The sequence below is a fragment of the Camponotus vicinus genome, unplaced genomic scaffold (genome assembly GCF_025532165.1).
Source record: "Camponotus vicinus isolate PSW18456_S1 unplaced genomic scaffold, iyCamVici1.0 SCAF_8, whole genome shotgun sequence".
NCBI lineage: Eukaryota > Metazoa > Arthropoda > Insecta > Hymenoptera > Formicidae > Camponotus > Camponotus vicinus.
This window is the reverse complement of record NW_028141980.1, coordinates 18,992,413-19,012,731: the sequence shown is the minus strand read 5'-3', so window position 1 is coordinate 19,012,731 and position 20,319 is coordinate 18,992,413. Positions and strand designations below refer to the sequence as shown.

Here is a 20,319-nt window from a genome sequence, read left to right as displayed (position 1 = left end):
GCCGAGAATCAAGGGTAGGTCATGACTCCCTAGCCTCCGAATTAGAAGAATTAAGTAAAGAGCCGAGTTCTCTTATAAAGAGATTTCGCTGTCGGACGGAATACGGAGAAGCGAGCGACGCATTAGGGTGCGATTAGCTCCACATCAATGATGGTGGATGGTGGATGATGTATCGACAAGTTTTTACGTTGTACTTACGCGCATTAATTTTTCAACATTTGCAAAAATTACACTTTATATCATAGAGAAAATAATCTATGCAAGATTCGCGATATATTATTGAATATAATTCTGGCAAAGATAAATTGCTTTTCTCTACAAATTACGTATTTCAAGTCATAAACTACTTTAATATCTGAAACATCAATGCATAACGTATTCATTATTCATGAATTGATGTAAATTTTTTATCTATATATATGTAAGAATGAAAAATAAAAATAAAAACTTAACATTAAGATCATCCTTTTTTCCTAAAATGCGATTTAGGTGAATCATATGATATGGGTTAGATCAGCAAGTGCAACGCGTAAAATGATAAATCTTCATAATTGATTTTTAAATAATTCTTTGCAGAAAATGAATCACAATATTGAAAAAAAATTATAAATAATTGTATTTATATAAATAGTTTTATCTATATGTAATGAGTATATCTCAAATAAATTTATTATTAAATTAATTGTCATATTGTTTTATAAAGTTTTATAAAATAGAGTTTTATAAATTAATTAAAATCGAAAAAAGCATCTATAAAACTTATTTATATTTATTTCATCAAATATTTATTCTAATAATTTATCAATAATTATTTTATCGAAAATTAAGATTGAGTTCTTTTGTTAATCTTTCATTGATATTGTGTTTATTTTTAGGAAAAATAATCATAATTTATCACGCAATTTTTATTCTCTTTCTTTCTCTACCTATCTATTTTATAAATTTATAATATATATTAATCTAATATATTTTAATGTAATTTATTTAAATATAAATGGCTTATATAGAAAGATTCATCTCCTTTAAAACTGACTTATATATCCCTATCAAAATTGATTTATAACTCACACACTCTCCTCCTTCTATTTTTAAGAGATGGATCAACTACTTTAAAAAAATATTTTTCAAACTAAACGTTCTTGATTGATGTATTTACAAAATTAAAAGTGTTTAAGCTCATTGTCAATTTTAATAATATCAAATAAAGTAATATATCAAAAATTACGATGCATAATACTTACAAGTGTTTCTTTAGTTTTTATGTTTGCTATTATAAAAATATATACAAATATTATGATGATTACATACAAACATTCGCCTCATGTCTGAACAATTCAAGCTCGGTTTATTTCTCTCGGAATGACTTTATATTACAATTAGCAATTTTGATACTCGGATCTGGTAGATTCGCTCGATAATTTTATCGTATTCACATGGAAAGTGGAAGCGAAAGATTCGTGTCAATACAAACATTATAATCATGTTTGTTAGCTCGAAAATGTCTCGTACGATATGCAATCTGCATTATACATATGCAAAACACACGCGTAGGTGATACGCGATATATGCATATACCATATACGATGGAGATTCTCAACGTTACACGATATCTCGGCAGCGATGAGCGATGAATTCGCGCAATCTCCCTCGAGAAAAAGACAGAGATGGAGAGAACGCTCAGATTTACTTATCTCTCCCTCGCGGTGTACATACATGTACGTATCACGGCTGATAACCGTATGAATGCGTAACGCACGTGCGCGAGCACAGTCACATTTAATTCACAACGCGTGGAAACACACATTCACACACGCATATGCATACATATATGTACATGTACGCATAGCTACGGGTACTTACCGTAGAGATAATCGGCGAGGTAGAGCAAATGCGCTGGTTAGCGAATATCTTGGGTATCTTCCTCTCTCTCCTTCTCGCCGCCGTGAAAGCCGGGCTCTCATTACGCTAACAAAATTCTCACATTTTCCGCTAAATGTTCCCTTCGTGTTAATGAACGACTTATCTTCATATTTGCTGTCACCATGTGCACGAAGCCCGGAGAGCTCGTTTAGAGGAGTTGGGTTAGCCCGCTAACTGTAGCGGCCGCGGAATTAATTGAGAGACCTCTCCTCTCTCTGGTTATATCTCGTTATACGAGTAAATTCTGAATTCTGGTAACTGCTCATCGGAGTCTGAAAACGAGCCGCGGCAGATTCTGCGCATTCAGCAATAGCCATGAGAAATAATATCTAGGGGCGTAATTGCTTTTTAAAAGCTCGCCCGCGGATTTTGCCCGCGTAATTGTTAATGACTTTTTTAATGGTGAAAAATGCTGTTTTCAAATTGATCCGCAAAATCTCCTCGTCTATGGTGATAATCTTTCAACTCGATTGCGATAAGAAAATATCTATCAGTCTAAAGAAAAGAAAAAATCGAAAAAAAATTATTCTAAACAATCGGTAAGTACATTTTTATATATTATTATTATATATTATTATTATATTATATATTATTATTATATATTTTTATATATTATTATTATTATTATATTTATTTATATATTATGAAAAACTGGTATAAGAAAATTTTCTCTTCTTTGTTTTAAAAGAGAAAATGCAACTATCGCGTTTAGTAACTTTCGCGATACGCTTATTTATTAAAAATTGGGTTCGATCAGTTTGTATTAATAGTCGGCCACATTATTTATAGTATTGCGCTTATAATAACGGCAACTAATTGTAAGTCTCGAGATAAAGTGTGAGAAAAGGAGCAGAGAACTATAAGAGGAGGATAAATAAAGAGAAGACACACACGCCGCTGTTACAAATCCATGAGTCCTTTATTAAGAAATACTGCATCGTTCCGACAATATCGCGAAATGGTAGTACGAATATAATCTTCAAGCTATGAGAGCTTCGACGCAGCCTCCTTCTCGAGCTGTCGACTTTGCTCGGAGCGTTTTCCAGGCGGCGTCCCGGAGTTTTGACATTGGATTATTAGCCGAAGCAGCGTAAAAGTCCCCCCGCCCCCGCCGTATGTAAATTTTAATTACATTTAAATATAAGTATGCCACGCATGGGAACCACCTATCCGAAAGAATGCGGCGCGACTTTCTTGAAGGGGACTTCTCGCTACCCTTCTACCTACGATCCGCCTTTTATCCATCCCCCGCGCTTTGCCGAGGGCAGTCGCACCGTCGGATTGCTCGCAGACCGCAAAACATTCGGATAGAAACGCTACGTCGATCGGCGATTTATGCCCGGGAGCTCGTGAACACGGATAAAGACGAAAAGAACGGTTTCAATGCGAGCGAGCGCTTCTTCTCTTTTCCGCTTCCTTTTTTTCCTCTCGCAACGCGCCAGTCGCTTGGAGCTACAAGTATCTAAATTCGAAATTGTTCAATAGGAAGTCTCAAATAGATTATATTAACGTATTGCTAATGATTCCGAATTTATAATATAAATAAATTATAGATAAAAACGGAATATACTTAATGAAGAGAAATTATCTGTAAATTTAAAAATATCAAAGAACGTATCTCTTTCAATTTTTTTACACTTGTACGTAACTTTATTATGTGTTTTGAGATGAACGCTCAAAGCAATGGTTAAATCCTTGGGAAAAATGTATTTAATATCAATTTATAACTCTCTATATTATAAAAATAATAGAAAAGAGCGAAATGGAAAGAAGAGTTTCGATCAATGTGTTCGTTAAAGAATTAGAAATATTTTGTAAAGAAATATTTTGTCTTTTATTTCTTCAATCAGCAGTGATCTTTAAAAAGAAAATATTAGCAACACGTCAATTTTTATTCAGTAAATTCTTCCCATTACATTCGGATAAATACGAATACTAGACGAGACCAAAGTGCTCGGATATATTCGAATTGTTTGAGAGAGAAAGAGAGAGAGAGAGAGAGAGAGAGAAGAAAGGGGAGATAGAGTGGAAAAGGGAGGAAAGAAGAAAGAAATTTTACATTATTTATTCACAAATAATCAAATAATGAAAGCTCGTCGGATTTTGCAAAAGTTGCAAATCTGTTTATTTTAGATAGAAAACAGAAAAGTTGATGAAAAATATGTAAAAGTAAGGAGAAATAGATGAGTTTAGAAAAATTTTAAAGCAATATTTATTTAGAAAAGATTCCGAGAGTAAGAAAAAGAGACAAATTTTCTTTATTTATCTTTATATATAATTCAAAAACTATCGCTTTATACATACCCAAATAGATTATAATTGTAAAAACATCGGCTACAAATTCCTCAAAGTACCCCTGTGTTATCAACATATTTTTCAAAACATTTAGTATGAAACTTTAATTGGAAAATGCTGTTCTATGCATTTGTATGATGAAAGCGATCTTACCGCGTATTCGGATTTTTTACATTTATTATACTAATGTACACGAATTATCCAAATTATCCGAGCGAATGATGTATATATAGAAACAACTGGAATTATATACCTGGAATAATGATACATTACGCGAATTACACGAATATTTGGATCTCCGAATTAATTTACGGCGGCGCGCGTCTAAACATTCCGGATATATCCGAGTACTTGTATATCCGGAATCCTCGCGGATTTGACAGTGTCGAAGTCTCGAAATCGGTTCGTCGCGTACAGCCGACAAACCTAACGTATGCAACACCAAAAGACGACGGAACGAAAGCGCGCCTGAACAATCTCGACAAGGCGCGACAAGGAGAAGACGGAGACACGACAGAGATATAGACAAAGTAGATGACACATCGGGCGACGTTGGCGCCGGTATCACTAGTGACGCGTTCGCCGCGTTAACTCGGATGGCCGGGGCCACCTCCTAGACCGATCCGATCCGATCCGATCCGGCCGGCCGATCGATGACGTATCCCGACCGGATTCCGCCGGGGAGAGTAGACGCGGAGACGGTCGTGGGAGAGCCGACGCGCGGGGCGTAGCCCCCGGGATTCTCTCGTCTCGCTCATCCTACCGGTCGTTCAGGACCTCAGCGCAGATCACCATTGACAGCAGATGCAACGCGAAGTAGGGACGCACGATGGATGGTGCCGTGGACTCCAGTGCGTAAGCGTAGGACGAATAGCATTCCCTGCGAGCGTAATACATACATGCATATTATAGGATATTACGTCGTCAAATTTTAACAGAGTGTCGAGGTCGGGAGGGGAATTATAAGCAAAAAATGCCATTTTGGCTTGCGACTTGGACCAAACTAACGGTTGCGAACGCAAGATGGTTTCACAGACGCGATGATTGTTTTGTGCGCTTGCAAGCAGACGATCCAAGTTTCGGTTCGCGTCGTCGAAATCTCCAAAGTGCCTCGACCCGGTAAGTTTCGCGACAAACTGACTGGACGACTCGGGGCCGGATGCCAACCCCGATGTCGCGTCCCTGTTACCTTTTCGCGCGATGCGTCGATTGAGAAGAGAGAATATTTCTTTATTCCGTCGATAATACATGTTTTCCCGGTCGTAACATCTTAGCCGATGCATAATGCATTTATCTCGCTTTGCGCCAACGGAAAATTTGCCCCGAGTTGCTTAAAAATCCACATCCCCGCGGCGTTTGCGCGTTTACATTATTTTTGCAAACGGTCAGTCGCGAGGTGTTACAATCCCCCGACTCGCTAATACGTAATTGCTGGCAACTTGGAAACATCGCCGCGCTAAACCAGCTCTCGGCTGAGAACTCTCTGAAATCTTTGAGGCTCTTGCGAGACTTTGCGAGATTACATGACGCTTTCAAACTACGAGGGCTTTCACGGTACTTAATTTACGAAGAAGACGTCCCGTCGCCTTTTTGAATATTGAAAAGTGCAGTAATCTCTCTCTATTCGTCTTTCCGTTTATCTATCTTCGTGCCGACATTTATCTAGTCTGTTACTGACTTGATTCACTTTACAATTTCAAACGGTCGCGACAACTCTTTCAAGATTTAACCTTCGTCTTCGTTTTAATATGTCAGACTTTGAGCAGTATTCCTAGGAATCGTGTTAATTGTTAATGAATATATCTAAGAAATATTTATATATCATTTTTGCGCCAGTACAGTCGTTTTAAAATTCTCTTCAGCAAATAATACATTACATCTGTGTGGCCATTATCAGTTTTTAGGCTCGCAATGATTAGAAAAGTGCTTTTAGTTTAAACTACAAGTAATTAATTTGTACAAGAGAAAGCAAGAATTCTTCAATTAATTTAAAAATTGCATTTTGAATATTGTATAAAATATTATCGATTGTATTGCATTAATAATCTACGAAAGGAAGAACTTTGAAAGCATACGGACTTGTATAAGCGAATCACTCTCATTGTCAAAATTTCCCGCATCTTCCTCGCTTCCGTTTCGTAACAGTGTTATTACACGAGCGGTGCAATGCGCGCAATGTACTTTGATCTAATTGGTATTCGCTTCACGTGTACGCAACCAATTAACGACAAATTCTCGATAGATTCCGAGTTCGTGAGGGTGTGCGTTATCCAAGTGGTTGATGAACCCTACTTGCGTTTTCGATGGAACGGAGAGCGATCGAATTAAAAATTTCCGTATAACGGTTTGCGAGAGAGAACCCGTTGATATCGAATTTATCTATGCTTATTAAAAACAAGATTGCATATCAAATGAAAAGAAGAGTCAACATTGATTAATATCCTTTAAATATGAAATGCTTGCCGAAGAAAATTACATAGAACTCAATTTTCTTCGCGGAGGAAACTCTGTATCTTTTTCACGAAACAGGAAATTTGTCGATATCGCATTTTTGCAACTGCAAACGCGATTTTCGTATGTACATATATTAGGTGGTAAACTTAATTCCTGCCGCTCGCTTCTAAAGGATGCCGGCTCCAACGCTGGCGAGTTTCGACGGTGAAATCGCATGTCTTTTGTAGTTTAGACATTGCTGAAAGTGATTCGGTCCTCACAGATTAGATTTCTCGACGCCAAAGAGATTTTCCAATCGATTGAAAATGAACCGCGATAAGCTGTTTTTCCGACATGTGCTTCTTCACTACTTTGACGTCAAGAAAAGCGCAGCTGAAACGCATCGCTTATTGTTCGAAATGGTGATGAAACTCTATCGGAAAAAAACATGTAGAGTTTGGTTTGAACGCTTTCGAAACGGTGATTTTGACGTGAGAGACAAAAACCGTCCCGGACAACCGAAAAAATTTGAAAATGTTGAACTGCAAAAATTGCTCGATGAGAATCCAGCTCAAACGCTTTTAGAGTTGAAAGTAGTAGAAAATGGAGGAAAATACTTTGATTAAAGTTTATTCGTCTTCCCTTCGAAACAAATCAATTTTGGAGACGAAAAACCGGCAGGAATTAAGTTCACCACCCAATACTATTGCTGTACAGGTCGAGCCGGCTCGCGTGTTAGATATCAAAATCTTTACGACGGTGCAAAAAAAAATGCTGCGAGATTGCTGTACACCTAGCGTGTATCGGGATGAGAATTCTGGCGTAATTACCGAAACGAGTTACAAGGCGTGGCGTACCTGTAGGACTCGGGATTGAGCCTGGTCACGGTGCAGTAATGATGCAGCGCACAGACTCCGTTGAGAGGACCGCCGCAGCCCCAGATTTGCTCCACCTCGCGCGGCAACGAGACCGTGTTGGCCGCGTAATACCTGCAGGACAGAGAGATCGTGCAAAGCACACGCGCGCGCAACGCGACGTACAAACATATCGCGAGGCGTTGCGCGAGGAAAGATAATATTAGGTATACATGTATGCCGCGAGACCGAGCTTGTGCATTAGGAGGACTGGTCGCGGAATTACCCGGGACTGTCATTAGCATCGTAATGCGCGCGCCTGTCTCGAAAAGGGTAGGACAGTTATCACAATGTCGCACGGATGGGCCCCGAAAATTATCGCGGGACATAATTGCCGACTCGAGAAGAGGAGCGAGAGCGTCGGGAATTATTAGCGTAAAGAACGTTGGAAATTTTGCTACCGGCAATTAAGCGAAAAATTACTGATAACGATGATGATATAAGCGATTAGCAAAGCGACGTCTTTCCGGGCGTTTGACTTCGTCGATCATCTCCGGAGAAAAAGAACAAAAATGTCAGCGACACGAAACATTTAATCCGCCCGCGTAATCGAAGCCAATAAATAGATAGGTGAGATACTATTACGGTTTTAGAGATATGTTTCGCGAATCAAAGCCAATCGATCCGCCTCGCATCGCGCGTTACGTACCTAACGAAAGCGTAATCGTTGGATTGCGTAAATCGGTCCGCCAGATCGTGAAGAGTGATGGCCGATATCTCTTGCAGCTCATAATATTCGAGCAGCGAGTACTCGATCATCCAGTTTGCTTTGCCGTTTGAATTTGCCTCGGGCAGATTAAGATAGTACTGCGTGTAATCCAGAATCTGCGTGGCGTGCAACACATACAAAAGACATGGATATAATTTATTCTACATTTCTGTATCCCTTTGAAATCGACACGTTGCACAAATGGACCGTTGCAGGAACGGTGGAAATATTATTATCGAGAATGTTTGCGTACGCTCCCCATCGCCACGTACCTGTCCGGTGTTAGTTTCGAACTTGTACAATCGCAAACCCGGGTTGTTGGGTCCTCCGACGGTGTTTGGAGTTACACTGGGAGCCATCATTATCCAGGATACGGGCAGACCTGTTCAGTATCGTTTTGCAGAATAATTAATCGCGTGCTGTGAATATTAATAACATTGAGATCAAAATGATAGCTGATGAAACGATAGCAATGCGCTGGATGCGAATCGATAATAAAAAATTGAAATAATCGATAGATTTTAAATACATTTGTCTGCCGAGGAATAAAATATCAATCGCATTTTCTAAAAAAAAATTTTTTATATATTACCTCAAAAAGTTTGTTTTTAATGCGCTTAATATTTCACAAAATGTTTAACTTGTGAAAATCTAGATATTTTATTGTATTCTAATGTGTATTTTTTAAAGATGTTAATGTATTAAGAGATTTTTAACATCGATAAAAATGCATATTTTTATTCAGGAATTCTTTAGAAAATATCATATCTCACTTCAATGCAAAATGTTTGAAATTTTCCCAGATTTCTCTTGATATTAATAAATTACAACAAAAATAGAGCAATTCACTTTCAGAAATATCGAATAAATTTGCTTTCAAGTTTATGTTCCACGATTTTATAAATAAAATACTTTTATTTATAAAATATTAAAATACCAAAGTTATATAAATCTAAAAGTATTATTATTTTTTTGTTAACATATCAAAGTGTTCCTAAAGCCCGCTAATTTGCCGCGTATACAACGTACCTGTGTCGCTGTAAATTACGCGAAACGTATCCGAGTGCCAATGACCGAAAAACTGTCCCCGAATGATGTCCGAATATAATCGCACTATCTGAAGATACTTGGTGTTGTGCCTCTCATTAAGGGCTGGGGCGCCGTTTTCATGGTCGTCCACTCCCGGCGGCGTGTGGCCGACTATGTACACCTGACCGTTACAGAACAGAATAGGAAATGAGCATCGAACATCGATATTTCGAAAATCTGCATAGTTAGCTCCACGTTCCGCCATCAATTCTGCTTTAATATCCATTCATGTAAACTCGACGTTTCTTCCGATACTATTGATGTTTTCCGCCTCATGTAGATTAACCTCTGACACACCATCCACGCTGTTGCTTGACATGGAGATATTTTCTAATGCAATATATACGTATCGTAATAAATTCTTTTTCACATAAATATAGCATAAAGATAAAAGATTTCTTTTCTTAATTTTAAATTTATCAAGCTTTATGCAACGAGATTCGATAAAGAAATTTTGCAATTCAATGTTTCTATCATATCGATTGAATCATAAACGCTTGTAGAATATTTTATATATTTCTTGTATCCTGTTATATTTTAATTTATTATCATTAATATTCTATTAATGTTCTATTAATGTTCTATAATAATGTTCCATTTCAATGCATACTTTGAAAGCATGAAAAGCATCTCTATTAAACTAACGTCATGTAACAATGCCATCGAGAATTTCGCAATTCCATACATCTAAATTTGCTTCAACATATACTGTCGCCTCGTATTCCAAATGGCGATGTATCTAAATCCATTAAAGTAGAAGTATCTTCCTTTATCACAAGTTATTGATATTGGTATCTGAAGATAGTTGAAGTGTTGTTTCACATATGGATACAATCCGGCCATATTGACAATATTTTTATGATCAAAGAGTGCAGACTAGATTTGCACTGCTCTGACCATAAAATTAAATCAGTTTGGTCAATATTTTTTAGTAAAGAGAGATATATCGCAAATAGTTAATAAACCCATTTCCAGCTGATTGAAATTTGTATATAATTCTCATATAAATAGAAAGAGATAGAAAGAAAAGAGAAAATACATAATTCTAAATTTTCACCGTCGAGAAGAGATATTTTTTTGCCGTCTCGCGTTGCAAATTATATTTTTGTTCTAAAAAAATATAAAAATGGAAATCAAATATCTGTTACATGTACTTAAATGTTAAGCACGTACATTATATGTGTACTCGAGTATAAACTCTGAAATATGGCTTTATTAATATTTTTTTGCCATCTTGCGTTGCAAATTATTTTCTCATTCTAAAAAAATATAAACATTGAAATCAAATACCCATTATATGTACTTGAATGTTAAGCGCGTACATTATATGTGCACTCGAGTATGAACTCTGAAATATGGCCTTATCAATAAACCAAGCCGATTCGAAAACTTTGCAACGCTAATATTATAAATTCACGACAGGAAGCAAATAATAATCTAATTTATATATGAAGCCTGGGATGAGGGAGAATACATCGAGAATCGGAGGCTAAATATCGACGGATCTTCCGATGGCCACGGTCAAAGAGCGGAAGCATTCTCATTCAACAGCGACCCTTAGTTATGTCGCGTGACTGCATCCCGGCTAAACAGACGCTCCGAAGTGAATCACGTACGCGGCTACGCAATGTGTCTCCTGGGACGTAGGAAGTCTCGTTAGCGTCGGCAAACCGGCCAGCCGCTAGTCGAGGACGGTTCCGCACACATACGTACATTACACGTTCGATCATGGTATCCGTCGCGACGACGAAGGGTCGGATACGAAGGACTACTAGATATCTAATCGGACACGTACGCGAAATTAGTCCCACCGGTTGGGAACGCAAATTGATGTTGGCGTTGAAGGGGAGAAACTGATTTTTCAATCAAAGATACTTTTGGCTATCAAGGAAGTGTTTACACGTATCGTAAAATTGTTGAAAAATACTAACAATAATTGATTCGACCGATAAAGCTTATTTAATATTAACGCTTCCTATTCTAATTAAATATGATGGTAAATGATGATAGATGATGAGAAATAAATATATTCATGATTTCATAGACGATCCAGAGACCAATGTTGTAGAGAATAGGAGAATGCAAATTGTATCATCATTTATATTATCGAATAAATTATTAAATACAACAACTGATGATATGTATCCGTGATCAATATTGACTCGAAATAAAAGTCAACCACTCCCATAGGACCGTAAGATATTTCAAGCGAAATGGTGAATGTGCGGATAAAACAAAAACTCGTTAAGTGGATAACGGTGGAAAAGAAAATGGAGAGAGAAGAGAGAGATACATTTTTCATTTTTGCGAATCCTTTCTCGATCTCTTCGCGGGCAAAGGCCCGGGAAAAGTCTCCTCCGAAACGATGGGCGATCGCGGACGCGAAAGCCGATTGCGGTCGAGCATAAGAGCGACACGTTCGGAATTATACGTGACGGGATGTCGCGCGAATAAACGCAAAAACGAAGGAGAAAGGGGGGTCGCGCTCTCTTGGCGAACAACCCGGCTGCCGGCGCCGCGACGCGAGATTGAAAAATATCGCACGAAAAGCGCGAAAAGAGCAGACGTTCGATTTTAAATTGCCGCCGAGGGCCTTTTGCCGAAGGTGCAGGAATCACGGCCGCCATTCACCGGAGGCACGAACGAATTGGGCACAATGGCCCGCTGATTGGTCAGTTTTGCCGCTGACGCTCTTAAACGACTCGTAATTTGTAATCGCATTATCCAGTCTGACGTTCAAAAACGATCGATCGATCCGTCTCCTCCTTCCGGACAATCAAACCTCCCTCGCCGCCAAACGCGATATCGCTCGTTTCTGGAACGCGAAGATCGAGAAGCCCTCTCGGACCGTTTGCGAGGCAGCAGCGTCGGCGCCGGATTATATCTGTCCACGGAAAATCGGATTTCTATCTCTCGGACTTCGGCGCTCAACCCCCCGCCCGGTGTCTCTGCTCTTTTTATCCGGGCACATAAGGACGTACAAGATTTTCCGAGAATTCTTCCGGAAATCCCTGGAGAGAGCGCGTCCATGGAGCGATCGAGCGAGTATCGAGATAGAGGAGGAGGGGAAAAGAGAGAGAGAGATGGCGGAGGAAGAATTATTGCTGGGTTATCAGAGTCGCGGGACCAACGAGCCGTGTTCGCTATATTTTCCGATTGTTATTACCCTACTGGTCATTTCATCGCTTTGAAGAGTACCTATCGTGCGATGGCTATTTTGCTTCCACGCTCGTTGAATCGCACTAAGAGCTCTTTGAGCGAGACGAGAGACGAAGAGAAAGAGAGAGAAGCTTTAAGAGTCTCCTGGGAGCTGGTGGAATATCGCGCATGGTTATCGGACAGAAAATACAGTTGTTTTATCGAAACTGATCACACGATGCATTATTGTCATCGTCTTTCTAGTCTCGTCGATTTTATTTCTTCTTAAAACTTGAGGCTTCCTGAAACTTGTCGAATATGAAGAGATAATTGCAAAATTAAAACTACAATTTTTTTTGGAAATATAGATAGTTGTCGATAAGAATAAAAATAATCGTTTAAACACGCATTCGATTGAAAATCGGGCAACTTTCGTACGCATTTAGAGATGATAAATATGCGATGAGAATATTATAAAGTAAATCTTACGAATAATTTTTGACTTTTTTTTTTAACCGTAGAGAATAAAAAATTTAAGCGGAGTTTTATTGCGCGCGTAGTATGGAGAAGTGCGCTGAAAAATGTACGTCACTCTTCATACACGAATGCCATCCCGTGGCGTTATGCGGGGGAGTAACAGGGTTGCCTTTTCGAACGTGCACGTAGATGAATGCGTCGATGGTGTCGGAGATAAACGCGACAGCTCTCCCTCTCCCTCTTCCTCTCTCTTTCCCTCTCTCTCTCTTTTTCTCTTTCTCTCTTTCTCTCTCTCTCTCTCTCTCGGCTACATCCGTCCGGTTAATACGATCGGGATCAATGGCGGTGGCGTGCAACGGTTTACGTATACGAACGAAGGGTCTCTCCTCTCTGGATCTCGTGTATGGAATACCAAGTCCCTCCATAATTTATCGCTGGTCGTGCCAGCCCGGTCGCGTGAAGGATCTCCCTCGCGTATGTCGGACTCGTTCTGCACAGCCCCCGCGGCGTAATCGATAACCGATAACCGACCCCGCGTGATACTCGATAGGTCCCGACTCTTGGAAGACCTCCATTGGCTCCGCGCGAGCGAGAAAACGATACCGGAACCATCGCGACTCTCGCGGTCCTGGCTCTTATGCGTATTAATTGGGCCGCTCATCGAAGAGGATAAATTTGCGACCCACTTCCATCTCGCTAGATTGTAACAATGTCCCACACAAAACGTAATAAATATTATTCATTTGTCATCGTGTTTCATCGCGTGAGAATCGAAATTGAAAAAAAGAGAGAGTATGTGTGTGTGTATGTGTGTGCGGGTGTAATTACGCACGTGTAATATGTGTCGAATTGGAAATTTCCCCGAGAAATTGTGTTCATTGGGAATGGAGAGCCACTGTCTCTACAATTTGCATTTGAATCTTGGACGTGATTATACAATTTGCTCCGTCCTTCCTGCGAGAATATCTGTTTTTAGCCGCGATTATAAATTTCTGCGCGTGAGAGCCTCCGTAAACCGTCGACATGTGTGCCACGAGAGAGAAAGAGAGAGCCGATAAGCCATCGAATAATGAACCGAAACGTGATCGAGAAAATCGAAAATTGCTATGTGTCAGCCGTCAGTCTAGTGAACATGTATAGTCGCTCGCTATAATTTATAAGCGCGCGAACGAGGAGAAACGAGAACGATGATGACAACAGCTCGCTTGATAAATCATACATGCCATATCGAAGTCCTATCAACGGGGATTTTATTCGCTTCATATGTCTTCGTATGCGCTACGAAAATTTATTTCATTAAAATTTATCTTTTCGGCCTCTCCCCCTCCCCCTCTTCTTTTTTTCCCGTATCGCGTTAACGTTTTTTTTTTTTTTTTGATATGACGGGCAAACAATGCGAGATGCGTTATATTCCGCGATCCTTTACGTTGCTCGCGTTTCGTTTTGTCGACGTACATCGTAGATCTCGTTTGTTCGAAATGAAAAAAAAAAGAAAGAAAAGAAGGAGAACATATCTCGTTGCACGATGGCGGTAAAATGTGGAGGCTGCAATACCGTCGTCTTAAATTTTCCCTAATGCCGCTACATTCTTGAGTTTCTCACGCTTTTTACGAAACAATAAAGTGTGCTGAAGCTGAGTAACACTTTTGCGTGGGTACCCTTCAATTACTCAACTTGTCGTGCGACACGCGAGATATCTGGTAGTGTGTTTTATAGGTACCGGTGCTTATTTACTCGCTAAAACATTGCCCGTATTTCCACGATCTTTGACAAACTCGATGACACTGGAGCAATCGTGAAAATTCTCTCTCTCTCTCTCTCTCTTTCTCTTTCGCTTTGTCAAACGTTGCGTGTGTGTGTATTTAAAAAAATATGTTTTGTATCATATTGGGACAAAGCAAACATCACGGCGTTTTGCAGAATGAATTTAGTAAAATTATCAAATCAATAAATTTTAATTAACTTATCAAATCAATCAATTTGAATAAAACAATTTATAAATATAAAAATAGTTTAATAAAATTATGCAAAAAATAATATTTGATTTTACATTTTCTATATGATGTTTAAAGAAACAAAAAATGATTAAAAAATCCAAATTATATTTTTGATTAATTTACTCATGTATGTGCGTGTACATGTCATGAATATAGAATGTATATGTATACGATATGGTGCAAGTTGTCATTTATTTTTTTAATTTTACGTCTAGTCTTTTACACACGTCAAACATTACAGATGTCAAACTGTCAGGCACAGTTTTGAGTCACGATGCATGAATATCTAGATAGAATATGTACGCTCCGAATACGCGCAATTTTGCGTAAAGCATATATCCGATAGCGCAGATAGAAGCAGATATCGAGTGCGCATAGGCTTTTGCGCGATTAAACGCTCATTTATCCCATCAATCCCCGTATTAAAACACGCGTCTATAGGTTTACCAATTGATCAACTTCATTATAAAGGGCTTAATTTACGTGCGAGTGTCATAATGGCGACTTGACGCTCGAAACGCCGTTATACGTATGTTTTCATCGATCCCGGAAAATTGATTGACACGTAAAAAAATTTTTCGCCCTTCATATCAAATTGTCTTTTTACATCCAACACGTACGCAAAGATGTATCACGTATACATACATGTGCGCGATTGAACGAGCATAAAAAACTTCGAGGACTTTCACGACCTTTATACGCAGTCAATATTCGTTTTAAAATCAAATTACCAAGATAGTTACTCTCATTGAGTATTTTCGCTTAATTTAGTTTCACGTTCGTCCAAGGGTTGGAATCGATTGATATCGTTGGCAAAATAACGCGACGTTAAAGAATGAAAATTCCATTATTGGTCAGATTATTCAAACGATTTATGCGGAATCGAGGCGAATTATTATCGAATCTCCGACTTTTGCTGGCATCTCCTTTCGTCGTATCCTTTAATCTCTATCAGCGCCTCTATTCCAGCCTCTATTAAAATTTGCTCTTATCGCTCTCCCTTTCGCGATAATTTCTCGTTCCAAAGGATCTAACCAAAGTCCATAAAAATCACTCGTGTCGATATCATGGCGATGGCGGGAATTATTTGGGGAAGGAAGGATGCGTCGTGTCGGACGCACCGCGATAATGGCGCGTTCGGAAAGAGAGAGAGAGAGACAAGACCAATGATTTCGTATATTTCGCGCGGAGCATCCTAGGAACCTACCGTTTCCTTCTTCTTCCGCGCATTCTCTAGTACTGACTGGAACCAGAGCCATTGGCCGAAGGGATCCTGCGTGTTATCGACCGTGCTACTTCCGACACGGTGCAGCATACGGCTGTCGACCGGGTTCAGCCACAAATTCGTATTAAGGAAGACGATCCGATATTTTTTCGAGCGCTGCTCGATCGTGTAGTAGCCAGCTGCAACAAATTTTGAATAGTGCCGTGGCGGTAAAGCCCCGGGGGGCGAATTTATGTTCGCCAATAAGCTTACTTTGTGCCGTAACACATTTTCCGAGGGAGATAGAGGGCATCCATAAATGTTGCATCGACCCGTTGCGCTCGTTTCGAATCAAAGAGCACCGCGAACCCCGTTCACCGATCATTTATGCATCTCTCGGAGAACGTTTCTTTATGAATTTTAACGCGTTCAATTTATAATACGCCGGCACAGATATTTTAAAGATTACTCAATTAGCCATCGAGATCTAAAACAACCAGATTTAAGCAATTTCTTCGAGATACGATAGATATGACCGGCGAGATTTGAAACGAAATCGCTGCCCTCATCTCGTCCTACAACTTCTCGCGAGTAATGATGTTTGCTCACCCTTTACGAACGTGTCCACAGCTTCTGGCGGTAACCAGTGCTGCCAGAGAGTCGCCAGCTGAGTGTAATTCACGCCGACGTCTTCGTGGCCGAGAGCGGGGAACACGAATTGTCCTTTGAACGTGCGGTGCAACAGATCGGTCAAATTCCGTAGACACTGTAGACGCAGCTCGACGCTCATGGCGGCGGAGCGTGTCAGTGCGTCGCTGCAACAAGTAGTTACAGCCTCGTTAGTCGCACTTGTGTGTGACGCAAGGGAGAGGGGATTATCGGAGAGGGTGCGAGAACGCGTGATTATCATTGATAAATATAAGACGAGGGCGCGCGTCGCGAAATGAGGACGCATCGTGTCGGGAACGGAGACAAGACGAGAGGGATGAAAATCGAACGCGTTGTCATCCGAGTTGATAATTGCTACGTCAACTAATAACTTAAACTCTGTTGCGTCTCAACGATCGGAAGCCGGAGAAAATTAATGCAAAACGATACGACTGACGTGTCCTGAAGATGTAATTATAAAATAAATAAAAAAAAATTATTTTTAACTATCTTTCTCTCGAATTAATTTTGTAACGTGTAAAGAAAGAGAGATTTGTATCTTTTTGTCTCTCCAAACGTTTAATTAAATTCATCGATTAAAGTAATAAAAGGTTTAGAGAGGTACGTTTGAGTAAAACAATTATATATGTCAGACGATGCGAATCGAATTCAATTAAAAAATAGCGAAACAAACTTTGCGAGTACCATCGATATTAGTGCGTGATGAATTTGAAATTTATAGCATTTCAAAAATGCATTTACGCCACGTCTTTTTTAATAAAACTCGTATCGTATATCGTTTTCTAGCATTCGCTACTCGTATTTCTTTTATACATTATGCTCCTCGATAATTGTGCGGCGGAGCAGCGTTAAGTGGCCAGAAAGCCATCGGTAGTGGACGCGATATATTTATACCGGTCAGCGGAACGTACTCTTCGCTTTCCAATAATTAATTGGAAGTCGCGCACCTCTGACTAGAGTAAATCGTTTGTAAAATAAATGTATTTAACGGTAATAAATTCAACGCATAATAATCGCGTTATTAGCTGAATTAACAAATTGCCATTCCCCCAAACTGGATCTTGTTTATGATTTTATTGATAATAAATGAGACCTCGTGAATAAATTACAATACGTTAATGATTCATTTAACAACAATCGTTATTAACGGTAACACATCACGTATCGTGTTTGACTATTGTGAAGGCGCTGAATATTTTCATAAATTTCAAATGCGCGATATAAATTAGCGATAATAATAATTGACAAAATAACCTCGACAATAATCAGCCAAAAATGCATTTAAAAATAATGATAATGATATAACAATCAATTCTCACATATAAATTCAGAAACGGAAAGATATTTTAATGCGTATTATTGTGATATCATGTTTGAGATTAATTTCCATACATTTATATTTAATTAATCAAAAAAGAAAAAACAATGAAAAAATAAAAAAAATATCGTGCATGAAAATCCTTATGAAACTACACGTTTAACCTACCCCGTCCACAGGACAAACTCGATCCCTTCGCCGTGCATCGATTTCATCGCCCGCGCCGCCGATTCGATGAGGGCCCAGGGCGAATCGCAGCTGTAGTCGCCAAACTTGCCCGCCATTTTTCTGTCGAGTCTTATCCGCGCACTGTCGAGACTGTTTCTCGTGTTCCAGCACACTGCAACACACGCTGGTGGTGTTAAACGAGATACGCGCCCGAGAAAGGGTCGTTCGTGGGAACCAGCGAGATGGAGCGCAAAACAGGGTGCGGCCAGGGTTGCGCTTAAGGCTCGTATCGTCGTCCCGCTAACGTTCGTACGACACGAGGCCTAAGACGATAGCGGTAGGCCAGATAAATGTGGGAAGGCAACGTAGGGAGGGTAGGTCCGCGGTAATGCAAGTCGTGTCGCTATTTCGCCAGCGAGTCTCGTGCCAGCCAAACACGCTAGGTACTTTAAAGCAATCGGTAAATACCAGTGCGGGGGAGGACGAGAGGGCTTGGGGTCGGTAAATAACAGTTTTACCTTCCTATTAGAGGAATGATAATAATTCGCTCATGCAATCGTCGGGAAATGAAGGGTATAACGAAACGGGGGCGTGTATTCGTTAAAGCTCGATCCGTCGCATGTTAAATATGTATGTAAACTCGAACGGTGCAAGCTTTGTTTTCCGAAATGAAAAATATACATTAATACACAACTTTTCAAGGAGACGAGTAATATATAATAAATTATATATATAAACGTAATACATAAATATACAGATTTGACATTTTCGGAAAATCAACGATCAACGAGTTATCTCTTTGACTTTTAATCTAATTTCATTTTTCATGATTAATTTGTTTTAGCAAAAATATACAAATATTTTAACTAAATTTTTACATATTTAAAGAGATTTGTTCCTTTTTTTAAATAAGAATTTGCAAACTGATATTTATGAATGCAAACAAATGAACGGATGCGTTGTAAATTCCAGATAAATGTTACTTTAATGATGAATGTGTAATGATTTTTCGTGAAAGGTTTTCTTGAAAAATTTCAACTCTAAAATTATCCGTCAAAACATTTGCCATTAAGCGTTTGTAAAGTGTAAAACAAGATGTATATAGTGTATAAAGTGTATAACAAAATGGGTATAGTAAGAGAAAAGGATGAAAAGTATATTCGCATTACATATTTTAGAGAATATAAAGTCTTTGATGGAAATTTTCACAAAATTCACATAATAAATGTGCAAGAATTTTCATGAAATGCTCGGGAAAGTTTATACCTCGAGGCATCTGGCAACACAGGGTAGTAACATCAAGGCTCGGGTTTCGCATCGGGAGGTCGATCACGTATATACTCCCTAAGAGCGAAAAAGCGAAAAGTGAAAATTTTCGCACGAATTTCGCAAAATCGTCATGTCGTGCCTTCGAAGAAATAATGAGATTTCATAAAATGAGATTTGTGTGAGTGATTGAATAAAATAAAATGTGAAAAAAATTCACTAACAATTACGTGATCGACGTCCAGAGCTAGCTATATTTGAGTGAAAAGCAAACACCGAGTTGAAATCACTTTGAGAAATTATATGAAATCTCTACATTTGCAGAAATCAAACATTTGCGCAACATGTACATGCAAATTATTTTTCTTACAAAATGCTAATTAAAAAAATAATTCAAATATATATATTCCAATTTCTCGATAAGTTAAAAAAAAATAGAGACGTTTCGTCATCTTGCAAAATTATAAACAAATCGTTAAACTGATTGCAAATTAACTTACTGCTGCCGGCGTTTCCTTGCGTAGCATACTTTGGATCGTAATGAATGTCGGTGATATGCCAGAAATATCCTAGAGACAAAAAATTTTTCTTTACTCTGATTATGACTAGGATCATTTTTTTTAACAAAAAATGGAAAAGAATTAACATTAAAATGTTCAACATCGCGTTTCAATAGTATATTTCGACGCTTGTAACGCGATTGAACACTGCTGGCTGGTTTC

At 38.9% G+C, this 20,319-nt stretch overlaps 1 protein-coding gene across 2 annotated transcripts in view; it reads right to left on the bottom strand.

Moving 5' to 3' along the window:
- Window positions 1-2,818: 2,818 nt before the first annotated feature.
- LOC145975784 (cyclic GMP-AMP phosphodiesterase SMPDL3A) overlaps window positions 2,819-20,319 on the bottom strand; it is a 62,016-nt gene continuing 44,515 nt past the window's right edge. For both annotated transcript variants that reach the window (XM_083106486.1, XM_083106487.1), the window contains exons 3-11: window positions 20,098-20,166; window positions 18,332-18,503; window positions 16,786-16,991; window positions 16,180-16,376; window positions 9,301-9,481; window positions 8,544-8,653; window positions 8,212-8,387; window positions 7,506-7,637; window positions 2,819-5,095 (exon numbers count right to left, since the gene is read on the bottom strand). In XM_083106486.1, the coding sequence (XP_082962612.1) occupies window positions 4,975-5,095; window positions 7,506-7,637; window positions 8,212-8,387; window positions 8,544-8,653; window positions 9,301-9,481; window positions 16,180-16,376; window positions 16,786-16,991; window positions 18,332-18,503; window positions 20,098-20,166 (1,364 nt within the window). In that variant the 3' untranslated portion in view covers window positions 2,819-4,974. The remainder of the gene's footprint in view (window positions 5,096-7,505; window positions 7,638-8,211; window positions 8,388-8,543; window positions 8,654-9,300; window positions 9,482-16,179; window positions 16,377-16,785; window positions 16,992-18,331; window positions 18,504-20,097; window positions 20,167-20,319) is intronic.